Here is a 14,870-nt window from a genome sequence, read left to right as displayed (position 1 = left end):
AAAAAAACCCAATCAAAACAACCCACCAACCCAGCACTTTTGTACAAGTGATACAGAGGAGAATGTGGTTCAAATAGAAATTTTTGCTTTCTGTATGCTCACTTGAACTTGGCTCTCATTTGTGGTGATGATGTCATGAATAGCACTGCGCAATGTGTGATGTACAAGAAGGGTGGGATGCTGTAACTGGAGATGGGGAGAAGTGGTGGGTCTTTTTTAGGGTGCAGAGACAAGTGCAGATTGGGCTGTTCCTAGCCAGCAAATAAATTTCCTAAAGATGACTAAATCCTTCATTGAATCTGGAGGAGGGGTCCATAGGCTACTTATGAATCCAAATGACAGAACTGATTCTGCTGATACATAGGAATTTTAGGTCCCAACAGGACTGGGTGATTTTTGTAACACCTTTGGTAATATTGTGCTGTTAGTGGCCTGGTAACAGGAATGTTGGGCTAGCACAGAATCTGCTGGGCTTGGTGCACCTTCTCTGCCAGTTCCCCAGTGGGTTATAGCTGACCGTAGCTAGATCCTTCTGTTGATAGCAGCAGCGTGGTTGTGTTGATCTGGAAGACTTCTATAAAGTTCTCCTCTCCTGCTGTCCTGTCCTGATGGTGCTTGGGTGGGAGATGAGGTGGGTTCTGTGCACTGTATCTCATCTGGGTTCTGCAGGTTGTGGCTGGTATTCTGCAGAAGGAAACTTATTGAGTAGGTGTAGAAATAAATTTGGATGCCTTATGATAATGTGCAACAGAGGTACTTAACAAGTTGTTACTTTGAGTAAGACATGCTTCATCCTTAGTTTGGGCTGTAAGCTGTAAATGTCAGCTGGTACTGCTTGTCTCCCATGCATTGTGCTACTGTCACTCTGCTGAAACTGTCAATCCTTCCATGCTGTCTTAAGTCTGTAAGCATGAGCAGAAGCAAACAAAATGCTTTCCCCACTTTTGAGGTGCCATCTCTTTGCCATTGCTTTCCTGCTTTGAAGACAGTCATTGAACCTTAAGCAAAAGAGGGTAAAAGTTCTTCCCCACACAGTGAACAAACTGCACTTCACCAGTCTGTTCAGTGGTTTTCTCTCGGACTCAAAGGAAAACAGCCTCAAGTTAGGAGCTGTGGTTGAAGTGTTGAAGCCTTTCCTATGCAATTTTTGAATGTTACTGCTTGTGCACGTACTTTGAAGGATCAGTAGCTGCAATACCTACTTGCCTGTGCAAAACCCAGAGCATAACATAATTTTGTTGGTACACTTAAAACATGAAAGTGATTGCTGAGTTGCTATTTATTGTGTGGCTGGTGATTTGGAGAAGAGTGGCAAAGGAGGTTGAATATTGCTTCCTCCTTCCCAAATCAGTTTTCAAAGTAATTCACCAAGAATTTGAAAAATAACAGTGGTCTGAGTGAGCTGGAAAACACTGGTTCTTTTTGATAATGCCTCTCAGACTGTAAATAAAAGCTGCTATTATGTGATGGTATAAACAGTATGCTTTTAGAGTTTGTATTAGGAAACAAATGAGAACAAAACCTCACATTGTGTTATCAGATAACTTTAAAAAAGAATTAGCCTCTGTGTTTGTTTTCAACCTATTGTATATTCAGTAGGTAAATCTGAAAAGCTTAGGATATCATGTGTACATATGTGAATTAATGTAAGTCTTCCTTTAGGAAGGAATTACTCTACCAGAAAAACATTTAATAACAATGCAATCGGTTTATACTTTGTCTTGTCACAGAGCAAATTAGCCACAAACTTCCTTCCTTAATTCTACCACAGAAAATCTCTGGTCAGTCCTATTCTAGGCTTTTAACTTGTAAGTTAGAATAAAAGTCAATGAACTGCATTTGTGCTGTTTTGCTGCTAGCTATGATATAATACATGTTTCTTGTTTAATTTTGAAGAAGTTGCCTTGAGCTGATGTTGTTCTCACTTTTTTCTCCATGGCAGCTGTAACTCTGCGAGGAGACAGTGGTAGAAGATCGGAGAGGAGAGCCAGGCGAGTTTCAGCATGTCTCTCAGATCATTCACTGGCTAGTGACAGTGGCGTGTTTGAAGCTTTAAGCAAAAGGTCAGGTGTATAAATGCATAGTAAGCTGGAAATACTCCTGTTCTGCTAAACAGCCCAAAAGAATTAGTTATGAATTTATGTGTAGGCTTTCAAATTTGCTAGTTATTAGTAACATAAAACTACTAGATTGCATGTTTTATAGGAAAGAAGCTTTTTGCATGCAGTCCACTGTCATCTTCAAGTGCCAAGTCCCTTTTGCTTTATTCTGATATTTTAACATTGTATCTCCCTTGAAAGATAGTTTTCTCATCCTGCTAGTCATAAATCATTAATTATATTTCAACCATCTATAACAAAATATAATTATACAGAGTGTGACTTACAATTCTGAGTATCATGTGATAAAAGTATTACTGCAAGGAGGAAACATATGAACTGCCAAAGACCTAAAAATATATGGGTTCACCAAGTGATTGAAGGATGTAGAAAGACATGTTACTTAATACAATTGTTTTAACACAGGAAGCAGTAACTGGGAAGATGATAAGGTTTGGAGGATGCTAAGGAGAAATGGAAGACAAATACTAAAATAACCTAAATATCTTGAGAGAGTAATTCTAAAACCTCAATTTTTACAATTGTGAATTACTACTACTGTATGTTTTTATATAGATGTTCCAATTCCTTCTATATTACCAGTCCCTTTTGTATTGCCAAATAATTGCTTATATTCACAAATCACAGAGTAAATGTTAGTTCATCATTTAGCAGCTTAGGTCACTATGTAGTTTACAGTACTTTCTGTTCCTGCAGGAATGAAGATCTGGAAGAGCCTGTTTATGGTGATGCTGCCAGTAATGAGGAACCACAAATATATGTTGGATTTCTGTGAGTAATTACTCCTCTTTTTCTCTATCAACTCTATAGGACTTGCTCACTACTTTTCTTGCTTATGATTTTCAACTTTTTAAAAAACTGAATCACAGTCGATATTTTTAAGAAGTTTCTGAACTGACAGCCAAAGTTCAGTGGATGTACAGATTAGTGCCACTTTGTGTTAGGGATGTGCCTTAACTAAAGTTCATTCAGTGTCTTTCAATGCTGACTGATAAAAGGGCCTTCATTACTTCTTTCAGTAGCATTTATTTTCACTGTCTGGGCCATTAATATGGGTGTGGGTGTAGGGATATGTCTCTGTAAGCATGATCATTTTATGCCAGATAAATGAGGATTACCTTACGAAAATCATAGGTGAAGAGACACAAATACAGTACAGTCCCAGCTTTACAATACATCTTTGAAGTCCTGTGCCTATGACATGCTGTTGTTGGTAGTGGGAGTAGCCTGGGGAAAGGCAGATTATTGTCATGCAAGACAGGATATCGTATCTTAGCCCTCCAGAATCCTCTTTGCCTCTTGGAAACAAATTCCTAAGATTGGAAGTTTTTGAAATATCAAACACGTTTGTTAGCGGCATTTCAAAATTCATGCTGATGTGAAAAAATAGTATTTTTAAATTTGTTTTCAGTAGCCCATGAAATTAATGCAGATGGATTTGTCTACACATGCATGCACACAAATGCATATGGTGTAACTGTTTAAGGAATGTACTTGATAAAATAGAAAAAAAGTCTGCTGTCAAGAGGCATAGGAAGACTAGTTGCTATTTTCAAGCTGAATAATATTTAATTCACTTATTTCTATTAACTTTGCTGCTATAGCTAATGCTTTTGATTGAAACTGATTTGTGCAAGAAATTTGTTTAACAAAATGTGCTTTTACATTCTTTAAATCTGTTTAGTCTTCATCTTCCATTTTTAAGCAAAGTATCAGTGATTTGACTAACACAAAAAATTTATTTTCCAGGCATGACAGTGGAAGCGAATGTCTGCTAGTCCATGTATTACAGCTGAAGAGCTTTTCTAGTCTAGTTGTTAAAGAAAACTGCAAAATGTAAGCTTAAATTTCACCCAGAGTCTGATCATTGCTTGTTTTATGTTGCAGTTGTAAATACTGTAGATTTATTTGGTTTCATTCAATTTTAAGCCATTTCTAGAGAATATGGTATGTCTTCATTTCCATGAGGAAATTGTTAATTTTATGGTCACAAAGCTATCCCTTTTATGGAACTTACGTCACGATGTTCAGGTAACAAGTGTTAGGCAGAGGAAAGTCTGTTCAAAAATACCTGTGATACGCCACGGTAAGCTTAGTGTATTTTCTCACTTCCTGTGGCAGCATCTATATTAATCAGTAAGAGATATACCTTGCCTTTTATCTTTAAGAAAGAAAACCATACCAGAAAACATGCAAACAACAACAAAGGATCTTCAGACTTTTGTGGCCTGTACATCTCTCCTTGAATATCCAGACCTTATGAAGATAATATTAACACAAGTACTAGCTGAGAATCAGTACAAAAGTTTGAGTTTTTTAACCTCTGACAGCTGGTTAATTTTTCAAATTTTGTATCAGATATGGAACATAGTTTATTCTAATAAATGTTTCTTAAATAATCAGTGTTGTCATAAAATACTGCTTTAGGTAGAGATATGTATCTTAGCATATTTTAAAGAAATTCAACATGTGAAACTTGTTGATCTTTATCTCTAAGGAGAGATTGTTTGAAAACTGGAATGAAGGTATGATAACAATTATTATATTGCAAAATAAGTAATTTGGTGGTATTAAATTGAAACACATCTCCTTCAATGAATTGTTCTTTGATGAGAACTTAACCAATCTAACTCTGCAAAACTGCAGTGGAAATTCTTAATGTAGGTCAGTATATTAGTTGGTTTTTTGCTCTGTTTTGGTGTGAGTGCAAGGGCACATGATAGGGAAAAATGTGAGTATTGTGTATTACTCAGCCGTGTTTCCTTGTCATCAGAAAAAATAAGTGTCATGTAAAGAAGGTAGTAAAGTAGAGTCGCCAAAGAAAAAGATTGGCCCAGAGAGTTTGTTGGACATAGTCATCATGGCATCTAAATTACGCAAAATGTAGTTCTGTTCTTCATCCTTCTCAACCCTCCCTTTGCTGGAATCAAGAAATTGCATTGCTGCAGGGAGAATTGATTGCTTTAGTCAAAAAGTAAGTTTCTGTTACCAAAAAGCAGAACAAGCTTTTATCAAGTTCAATAAACTCCTCTGTGTAACTGTACATTGATTGAATCAAGTGCTGTGCCAGCTGTGGGGAAGCTTGCCTGCAGCAGCAGAGGAGCTGGATCTCTGCCTTTTTACAGCATGAGAATGTGTTTAACTGATGTTCCACAGTTCAGTGTGCTGCAGTTCCACCATAAGGAGCTCTTCCAGTTGTCCTCTAACCATTTGTTTGCCCCTCTTTGGTGGTGGCTTAAGAGTTCCTGCAGCCATGTAGTCAACTTGAGTGAACCTCTGAGCTGCAATGGGTTTTTTTAATCCTGAAGTCTTTGCGGGTTTTTAGCTAGGTTAGCTTTTTAACCCAGATAAATTTTCTAATCTGGGTCACAATACAGTCGCATGAAACGGTTTGCTGGCATGAGGAAAGGAATAGGATATTGCAGGGGCTTGGCAAGCAGTCAGGACAGGGAGAACGTGGAAACAGTTCTCTAAGTAGCTTTGCTGCTTGTGCTGTCAGATGAAAATGGTTGTTGATTTTGTTTTTGGCTTGGAGTCTTAAATGATATGGTACCACATATTTAAATTCGTCTTTTGAGACTGTAGATAGATGCAGTGACTGAGATTTCTTTTGCCATCTGAATGTCTTAATTTCTTATGGGGGGAAAAGGTTGCTTAGTGAATGTAAGAAAGAAATGGATCGGTGACACTTTTGGGACAATTCAATTGCCTAAACATAGGCATGTGTTTCCATTTGAAATAGCATAGCATAGCACCTGGCCTCCAGCTGCTGCTGCTCAGAGAGAGGCTCTGTGTAGCTCTCCTATCCTCTTATAATTGCTAGCTTGTTTTAGATGCCTTGAATACCTCAGGGCAGCTCAAGTGCCACTTAGTGCCTCTGCTTAAGCACCAAGTTAAAAAAAAAAAGTTTTAGTTAAAAAAATACAGCATTTTGAGATCAGATTTGCAGATCTTCTGTGTTAGAATGCAAAGTGTAGACACTGGTGATGAGGATATCTCAACGCAGATTCTTAATGTAGAAGTTATGCTGATGTTTTTAGCTTGATATTTGAGAAATAGAAAGTGGCTTTCTTTGTCTGAACTGTGTTGTTTGTCTGTTTTGCTGTTCCCAGTCATGTGAGAGTTTATTTGCCACCACTTGAGTCAGGCACACCAACCACTTACTGCTCAAGAGCTTTGGAATTCCAAACGCCGTTAATATTTAATGAAGTGTTCCGAATACCCGTGCACTCAAGTGTTTTGAAATTAAAATCACTGCAGTTGTATATCTGTTCAGTTGATCATCAGCAACAAGAAGAACTATTGGTAAGTGGTTGTTTCTTAAAAGCCATGTGATACGAGAAACTAAAGTTACCTGAGGATATATTTTTTTTAAGATTAAAAAGAGAATGTAAAGACCTAACTTTTCCATAAGAAGTTCTGATAGAGTTACATGTTAGTCTTTCTGTTCACATATATGTGTAGTTTTGTAAATAAAGAGGTGAGATGTTAAAGAAGACTTTGTCCGAGAGCTTTTACACTATAGATTGCTCAAGGCTTAGGTTTCTGCATGATACTATAATGCCTTTGTGAGGAATCTGTACCATTCAAATAGGTTCCTACTAAAAAAATTAAAAAATACAGACCCCTTGTTACTATATAACATTGGGTGAAGCGGACTACTATTATATCAGTCTTAACTTTGTTGAAGGATGGTAGTGGCCCTGGAACAGTTCTGTTACCTCAGCCTTTTACTTTAAATTGATTGAGGTATCATGTGCTAACTTCAGGTGTGTTAAATGTTAGCTTCATTTAGCTATTGTCACATACAAATATGCATAACTAAATCTGCCTTGGAGCTGTTTGGAAGTGAGTGGGCTGTCTTTGCAGTAGGGGTTGGTGAAAAAAATTTTAAAGCCTATCAAAGAAGAGGTATAGGCATCTCACTGTTATGCTGGGCTGTGGACAAGAGGTGTTTATTTGAGCAAATCTGGTCAAGAATGCTTGTTTGTTAATGCATCTTTAAATGTAGCATCTTTCATAAACAGAGGTCTTAATGTTGCTAGAAATGGACCCCAGGTCTTGTCTGTAGTAAGAATTTTTGTCTACAATGTAATTAAAGAGAAAGCATCTCAAGAACAGACTTTTATTTAATTGTTGTAAAATGCTTTATACTGCTATATCCTGTTCCTCTGGGAAGCTAAATAGCTGTTTAAGTGTAATGTAGCTTTCTATTGAGACAAGTGCATCTAAGTTTAGGGTGCTTTTATTCTAACTGCTGTTACTGAGTTGCCAAAAAAAAAAAAGGTCTTCAGGTTATCTTGGTGGGGTTTTTTTTCTTTCATGGTCTTAATTTGGTTATGTCAGAAGTATCTTTGTCAACAGTAACTGTAACATAGTTTAAGGTTATTTAACAGTACTACTCAAAAATAGAGAAATATTGCCAGTTTCTTAAGATAGGTGCATTGAAGTATTTAAACATTAATGATCATTGTTCTCTTCAGCTGTAATTTGAGAATGAGCATTTTCTCAAATTGAGAAATAATTTGCTACCTGCAACCTCTCTTTGGAACTACTGTGATGGTGGCTGTCAACAAGGGCTCTGTCTTTCAAGATGTCTTCCACTGAGATTACAGTTTTTCCCATCTATTTAATAATGCATATATTTCTCAAATTCTTGATGACCGCTTTCTTTTGAATTAGGTTAAGCCAGTATAATATTTCCATGAATTCAAAAGCCAGACTGGACTTTATCCTCATTTATATAAATACTTGTACCTAACAGGGAATTTAAAAAAGAAAAAAAAAAATCAGGGAAACAATTCAGTTATAAAGAAGTAAATATACTAACTTGTGGGCTTTCCATTTATTTAACCTTTTACTCTTATGCCTTGCGTGGCTGAAAGATCTTTTTCTGTCTTAGGTTGGCTTATTTCTTCCCTGATGCCCTTGTCAATGTTGAGATAAGGGAATTGCTATTTTCCAGGATTAGCATATATAGTTCATGTTAAAACATAAAAGAATGCCTTTCTTGCAATCACCCAGCATTGCTGCTTCACTTCCAGTTTCTCATCTTTTACAGCCCTGACTAATTATTCCCTGTGTCTTAATTTATTTGATTTCTTCTTGAATGTAACTTTTTTTTCTGCATTTTTTGTTTTAATTTTGGAACATCTGTCCCATATTTTAAGCATGATTTTTAAATCCTGGTTGTTTTTTCATAAAGAGACATATCTGTCAGATGTCACAGAGATATTTATAAATACTTCTACTGTTCTACCATCCAAGTTGGTAACAAATTCATCAGAGCAAACGTGATCTAGCTCTAGCAGACACACCTTGGTTTCTTCATCCTTTTGAGTAAGCTCCAAATCTTGGGGTGGACATGAAATATTAATTAGTTCTTTCAGTACTAATAATTCTTAATTGAGTTTGATGGTGATTTTCTACTCACTAGCATTCAATCACTCAGGAATTACTGATTCCCTTTGTAGAGGCAGCTTCTCTGGCAGACTTGCTTTGCTGCTTAATAAATGCATTCTATTTAGGGCAGTGTCAGGTGTCTTTAAGAGTTAGCAGTACTGGAAGAAGCATAGGCTAGCAAGAAAACAGTTTTACTCTCTACCTCCTAAAATAAACTCAGTGTGTCTTAAGCATTTTCCAACTCTGATGCAAAAGTGTGAGTATTAGATACACATATCTTCCATGGCATCAGAGCAAGTAGATAATTAGAGACATCTATGTTATACAGAAGAAAGAAAAGGCATCTCTGTAGCCTCTGATACACTGTCATGAAATTACTTTCTAAGTAACATGCTGTATCCCCATGTTGCATTATTTTGTTAGTCTCAAAAACTTTTCTCCATTGTTCTCATGCACCTGTTTAAACAGAGCCCCAGGGAACATTTGTTTTGGAAAAACAATGCAATGATTTTTTATTATTGTTTTCTAATTAACTGTTTCTTTACCTGCTTAAAGTTGAATGCAGATTTTCTCTACATTTCCTACTGCCTTTGTTGTTAGAATCATTGTATATAGTTATTTGATTTGTGAGGGATGAAAGCCATTTTTACATGACTTTTCCAGTGATACAAAAGAGAACATTCTTAGCATGTAGCTCATCAGTGTGAAAATTAACAGGTTGCATAGATAGCCAGAGAAACAAAAAGCAGTACTTAAAGGCTGACTGATATAAAACCATTGGTAGGTCCAGCTTGTGAACTGTTTGAAAAACACAAATAAAATAGGCAGCATGGATTTGATCACAGCTGTTTTTCATTTGTGTGAACATCACTGAGAAATTTCTCACATGAGCTCTCTGTAATGGAGTAGGGCTACTTCAAAGTTTGAAATACTTTTAGTGAAAAGCCTCCATTAAAACTGTTTTTACCTGAATCTGTGAGATGCAGGGATGGCCTGGAAAGTAGAAAAATGGCTTTATAGCCCATTTGACTACTTAATGATATAAATAGGCAGGGAAAAAAGAATTTGTTTACACAACAGTTTTATTTCCATTTGAAAAATGTCTCTGAGGGACAGAGAATGGAAGAGTATCAGAATACCGTTATCTCAGAAGCTCCTCAAATTATAGTAATATTATTAAAGTGATGTTAATTTAAGCTAATATAGCAATCAGATACATAGTTGGGAAGGTTTTAAAAATAAAATATTAATAGCTATCAGGTGTCAGTTGTATCTATGTCAGTCATACAAATTTTATTTTTCAACTTTAAAAAAATTGCTGTCTACTCCAATTCTTTCTGGTAGTAAAGAAGAGGTAAGAAATTCAGAATCTTAGACATCATGACACAACAGAACAGAACTGTCTCTTTTTAAGAGACAGTAGTACTTGGTGAAGTGGGACTTTTATACTGTAAGTAAAATACTCTTTAAAGGAGAAGGTGTCTATCCTGCAGGGTATATGTATCTTATTGTGGTCAATGCTTTTTGTGTTTTACAGGGCATTGCTCAGATAAACCTGACTGATGCAGAGAGTTCTGGTGACATGCAGCTTCACTGGTACCCTGTTCAGATCTTCACTGGTTCAGAGCCCCAGAGAGCAAAGACCAAAAACCAATGTGAAGACAGTATTCCTCAGTCTTCTGGAAATGTAACTACAGTTAAAACAGTATGGCTCTAAAAAAGCAATTTTTTTACTTTATTTGACTGACAGGGTGATTGTGTTCTTACCTTGGGTGCAGGTTTTGAGTTATCACAGGAAGTGATAACTTAATTCTTGTGGCATGAAGCCAGATTTTAGAAGACTAATTGAAAACTGGATCATGTCTGTGCAGGTGCTTGAATTAGTACCATGTATATGTTTATGTGAATGTTTCCAGTCCAGCTAAAACACGTTAAAAATTTCTGCCACTGCACTTGAAGAGGTTGTCAAGAAAGGTTGTGCAGTTTCCATTCTTGGAAATGTTTTCAGCCTTTTACTGGGCTCTGGACAGCCTGACTTGACAATGATGCCTTGCTTGCTTTGGGCAGCACATCACACCTGGAGACCTCCAGAGGTCTCTTTTGACCTGACTTGCTGGATGATGCTCCACAGTCAAGTAAAATCTGCCCAGTTTCTATGACAAGTTGAACACCACATACTTGTGATTGTTAAGATTCAAGATAGATTTTTTTTTTTTTTTGGATGTGGTGTGTTTTTTTGTTTTGTTTTTTTAGGAATATATGATGGCTTTGTTTTTATTTTTTCTCTGAATACTACACATTAAGTACATTGGTTTGTTCAAACAGTTTTAATTAAAGTCTAATTTACCTTTCAGGATGCCGTGACAGCCCTGTTAGCTAGGACCACTGCCCAGCTGGAAGCAGTTGAGAGAGAACTGGCAGAAGAGAGAGTGAAACTGGAGTACACAGAGGAAGAAATCTTGGAGATGGAAAGAAAGGAAGATCAGGCAGAAGCCATATCAGAAAGGTAAAAATTATTTAAATACCTCATCAAAATAATAATATTAATAATAACAAATAGTTCCTCAAAGATATTTACACTATGGGTATAGTCTGAAATAAAGCAGGAAAAACAGGCCTTTATTCTGAGATTTTCTCCTTGTTAGTGCTATAAGTATAAAATTCTGTTATGTCATGATCTGCAAACAGGAGGAAACCTTACTTGAGTAGCTGGTTGAATTTAGGGAATTTGGGGAGTGGGTAAACATTATATCAAACAGAGACTTTGCTAGGGAGGCAACTGTAATTGGAATTTGTAACAGGCCTGTATTAAGAAAAAGTAAATAAAACTTAGTGGTGACAGGAGACATTATTAGGGTTAAGGTAGAAATTTAATAATTAAATTTAATTTAATGATACTCCTGGTTTGTTACATGAATCATGTTGTTCTTTTTGTTATTGTTTTAAAGACAATGCTTTAAGAAAATAAGGGAAAGTGAATTTTCTTCAATTAAATTTATTTGCTTATTTGCATTTGCAGAAATGCAAGTGTGCAGTGTTTTCCTGTTGAAATGACTGTATTTTTATTGGAGAAACAATACTCTAAAATTATAAACCGGCTTAGATAATGTAATATGTAAATGTAATTCATAATTGCATGTTTTTGTTTAACACCTGTGAAATTATTGTGATGTCCTGGCTTTAGGAGTTGGCAAGCAGAATCTGTTGACAGTGGATGCAGTAATTGCACCCAGACTAGTCCTCCTTATCCAGAGCCATTTTGTGGGGATCCATTAGCTGGACACTTGTTTGCAACTCAAGCAGGCCAGTACGGTTCTGGAAAAATGCAGCCTCCGCCAATAAAGGTAATGAGAGAAGACACTGCAGCACAAAAACTGCCACCCCTGCCTGGCACAGTGAGCTACTGCTGTGCCTGGAGTTTGAGTCTGAATTGGCCAGGAGAGAAAAGAACCAACGATGACATTAGCAACCCTGTATGAGCTGTATTGCTATTGAGTTGTTAACTCTTCAGAGCTGGGGTTTTTTTTGTTTTCTTACTACTTGCTTCTGAACAGAATTTGGTTCTTATATCAAAAGGCAAACTATTTTTAATGTGGTCTTTCTCTGATCTATAAATAGGCAATTGTATCAATTTCTGCATTTACCTGAAATTGTAACAGAAAAGATCACGGTCAAATTCCAGTGCCCTTATTTCTGTAAGAGTTTTGAAAGGAATCGTGAAGAAAGACATTTTAGGACTTGAGTTACTATTTCAGTGTTACAATAACATGGAATAATTGTGCTGAAACCACTGTATTTAAAATCTTTTGTAGTCAAGATAAGAGACACTGAAAATAATCTTTCACAAGCTGAAATTGGCAGACCTCCATTGAAGCAGAGGAACATAAGTTGTTTGTGTTGCCTTTAGGGAAGATCACACCTCTTTTTGAGGAGTGATTTTCTAAAAGTTTGGAAGCTTTGTTAGAGTAGCCTATGTTTTCTGTCTTTCTGATTATTTTGGTATTCTTGCATAATTGTGTGAACAGTCTTTCAGTTCCTTTTTTCTTCCTTGTCTTCATTTAAGTTTCTCCAGTTTTAAGGTGGTTACTTGCTTCAGAGTCACTGCTCATTGAAAAGTGATTCAGCTTACTTCTATTGAGGCTGGAGATCAGGTGGTAATTTGGGTAATGCCCAATTGCCAATCCTGAATGCAGTCCTTGTGCTCTGCAGCTGCATCTCATAATTGTTACTGCTCCAGCAAAGGCTTCCGAAACCTCACAATTTTGAATGACCTAGTTTTAAAACTTCTACAAAAGTCAGGTGATTCATCCTCTCAGTGCTCATTAAAATTTTAATCTAGCTAGCAGGGCAAGTTGTTTTCTTTTGATATTGTTGAAATGCCTGATTGTCTTTGCTAGGAGAGAGAAAATAAGGAAGAAATAAAAAAAAACTCTTTTGTTGTAATTTTAGGTGGATAAGGAAACTAACACTGAGGATCTGTTTCCTGAAGAAGTTGCTATTCTTCCAAAAGAGAGAACCAGCCGCAGGCCACGGGGTTCTGCTTTTGTTCGCAGTAGCACAATTGTTCGTTCCCAGACCTTTTCGCCTGGAGCACGAAGCCAATATGTTTGCAGAGTGAGTAAAGCTTGAAAAGGAGGAGGGGGAAGGGGTCTCCATACACAAGTGTATTAGATATTTTTTATAATTTCATGGTAAGATTTCATTGCATTTATAAGACACATAATTAATAATCTTTAATTGAACTTAAACAATGCAGGGCAAAGAGCTTCCCTGACTCTTTTTACGAGTTTTTACCTGGATGGATTTAATTTGAAATTTGAGAATCTGTGATGAATTAGATATTACACTCTTCCCTGGCAGCCTTGGATGTTAGGTGAGGGTGGCTGATTTTACAATGCTATCTAATGAGGCGTATAAACAGTTAGCTTAGAAGCTGTGTTTAATTTTCACATATATAAAAGTTTGAAAAAGGGCACTGAATGCTTAATGTTAGGGTTGTTGCATAAATATTCATACGACTTTGAGTATCAGTCATAAGGTGCCTGTTACTGTGGGACTTGGGATTCCTGGGTGCACTGGTGCAAGTAATGGAGGACCAGCACAGCAGTTTTCAAGGTCACGTTTATTGTTTGCTGCATTCAGTGGCAGAAGACTTAAAAGCAGTTGGCTCATGGTATTGCCGGATCAAAGCAATATTGGTGAAATACTATCATGGCTTTGATTGTATTCTTTCATAAGCTTCAAAGAGTTTGAGTTTGAAAATTCAGGAAATGCATTTTAAATTCTGTGTTCACTTAGCCTCCACTTACTCTAAAATCAGATGCGGGAAAAAGTGGGATACCACTGTTTGTACCCATGACACTAAATGTTTTAGGGTGAAATATTACTGCTTTTGAGTCCTTTCTCCTTCTTTGTTTTAAGTTAGATTATCTTGGATATTTAGTAGAATGGTTGGTGAAACTTACCATTTTAATATTCAAGTTTTCTTGAATTATTGTAGCTACCACATGAGCACTGTTATATCTAAATGATCATAAATAACTGAAAAAATCTGTTGCTTAAAACAGGATAGTTCCAGTGTATTTAAAAAGAAATTTCAAAGGCAAAAAACCCAACCAAACCCCAAATTTCTTAATGAAGATGATCTAGCAAGCATCCTTTATTTTCAATGTCTTTTCTAATTAGCTGTACCGCAGTGACAGTGACAGTTCAACCCTGCCAAGGAAGTCCCCTTTTGTCCGGAATACCTTGGAAAGGCGGACTCTACGGTATAAGCAGGTATGCCTAAGAAAATGATCTTTAGCTTTCATGAAGATGCTAGAAAAATGGAACTTTTATACTTAAGAGCTTTAGATGTCTACAGGTACATTCTGATCCCTTTAGGAAATCTACAAAACTTCTGCAATGTAATTGCAGGGTGCATGTTTTGGACTTTTTAACCTAAAAGGTAGACATAAAGAAGTTAAATAAAGTTGTGAACAATTTTAAAGGAGGGAAAACAGTGTGGCAAATGAAAATTAGTTTAATGGTGACTGAATTTATATTGATTTAGATGTAAAGTTTGATAAATCTTTCAAATCTAGTTTATGATGCAGGGTGCAGATTCAGAGATGCGTGTGTGAATGTGACATTAAGACATGCATGTCTCCTCCCATACAGCCTAACAAATAATAGTATTTGAGACCCAAGTATTCAGGAATGAATAGGTTAAGCTCTCCTTTTTCCCCCCACACCACCCCTCATGCTGTCAAAGTGGGCAGAGAAGGGCAGTGAGGCATTAATGTTGTGTATATAAATGACATAAAATGTAGTCTGGTCAGCAGAAGTTAATGGTGTAATGCCTTGCTG

The 14,870-nt window shown here is 36.6% G+C and overlaps 1 protein-coding gene across 4 annotated transcripts in view; it reads left to right on the top strand.

Moving 5' to 3' along the window:
* The window catches only part of WWC3 (WWC family member 3), a 97,356-nt gene that overhangs the window by 79,311 nt on the left and 3,175 nt on the right, over positions 1-14,870 (top strand). The window contains exons 12-20 of one of the 4 annotated variants that reach the window (XM_086880115.1): positions 1,943-1,991; positions 2,817-2,891; positions 3,870-3,956; positions 6,233-6,425; positions 10,060-10,209; positions 10,877-11,028; positions 11,707-11,866; positions 12,972-13,136; positions 14,208-14,300. In XM_086880115.1, coding sequence (XP_086736241.1) covers positions 1,943-1,991; positions 2,817-2,891; positions 3,870-3,956; positions 6,233-6,425; positions 10,060-10,209; positions 10,877-11,028; positions 11,707-11,866; positions 12,972-13,136; positions 14,208-14,300 — 1,124 coding nt within the window. Of the gene's footprint in view, positions 1-1,942; positions 2,064-2,816; positions 2,892-3,869; positions 3,957-6,232; positions 6,426-10,059; positions 10,228-10,876; positions 11,029-11,706; positions 11,867-12,971; positions 13,137-14,207; positions 14,301-14,870 lie in introns of all 4 variants that reach the window. The other 3 variants (XM_086880114.1, XM_086880113.1, XM_086880112.1) reach the window with 3 other exon arrangements.

This window comes from Cyanistes caeruleus, chromosome 3 (assembly GCF_971803275.1).
Source record: "Cyanistes caeruleus chromosome 3, bCyaCae1.hap1.1, whole genome shotgun sequence".
Classification (NCBI taxonomy): Eukaryota; Metazoa; Chordata; class Aves; order Passeriformes; family Paridae; genus Cyanistes; species Cyanistes caeruleus.
This window is presented reverse-complemented; position numbering and strand designations above follow the sequence as displayed.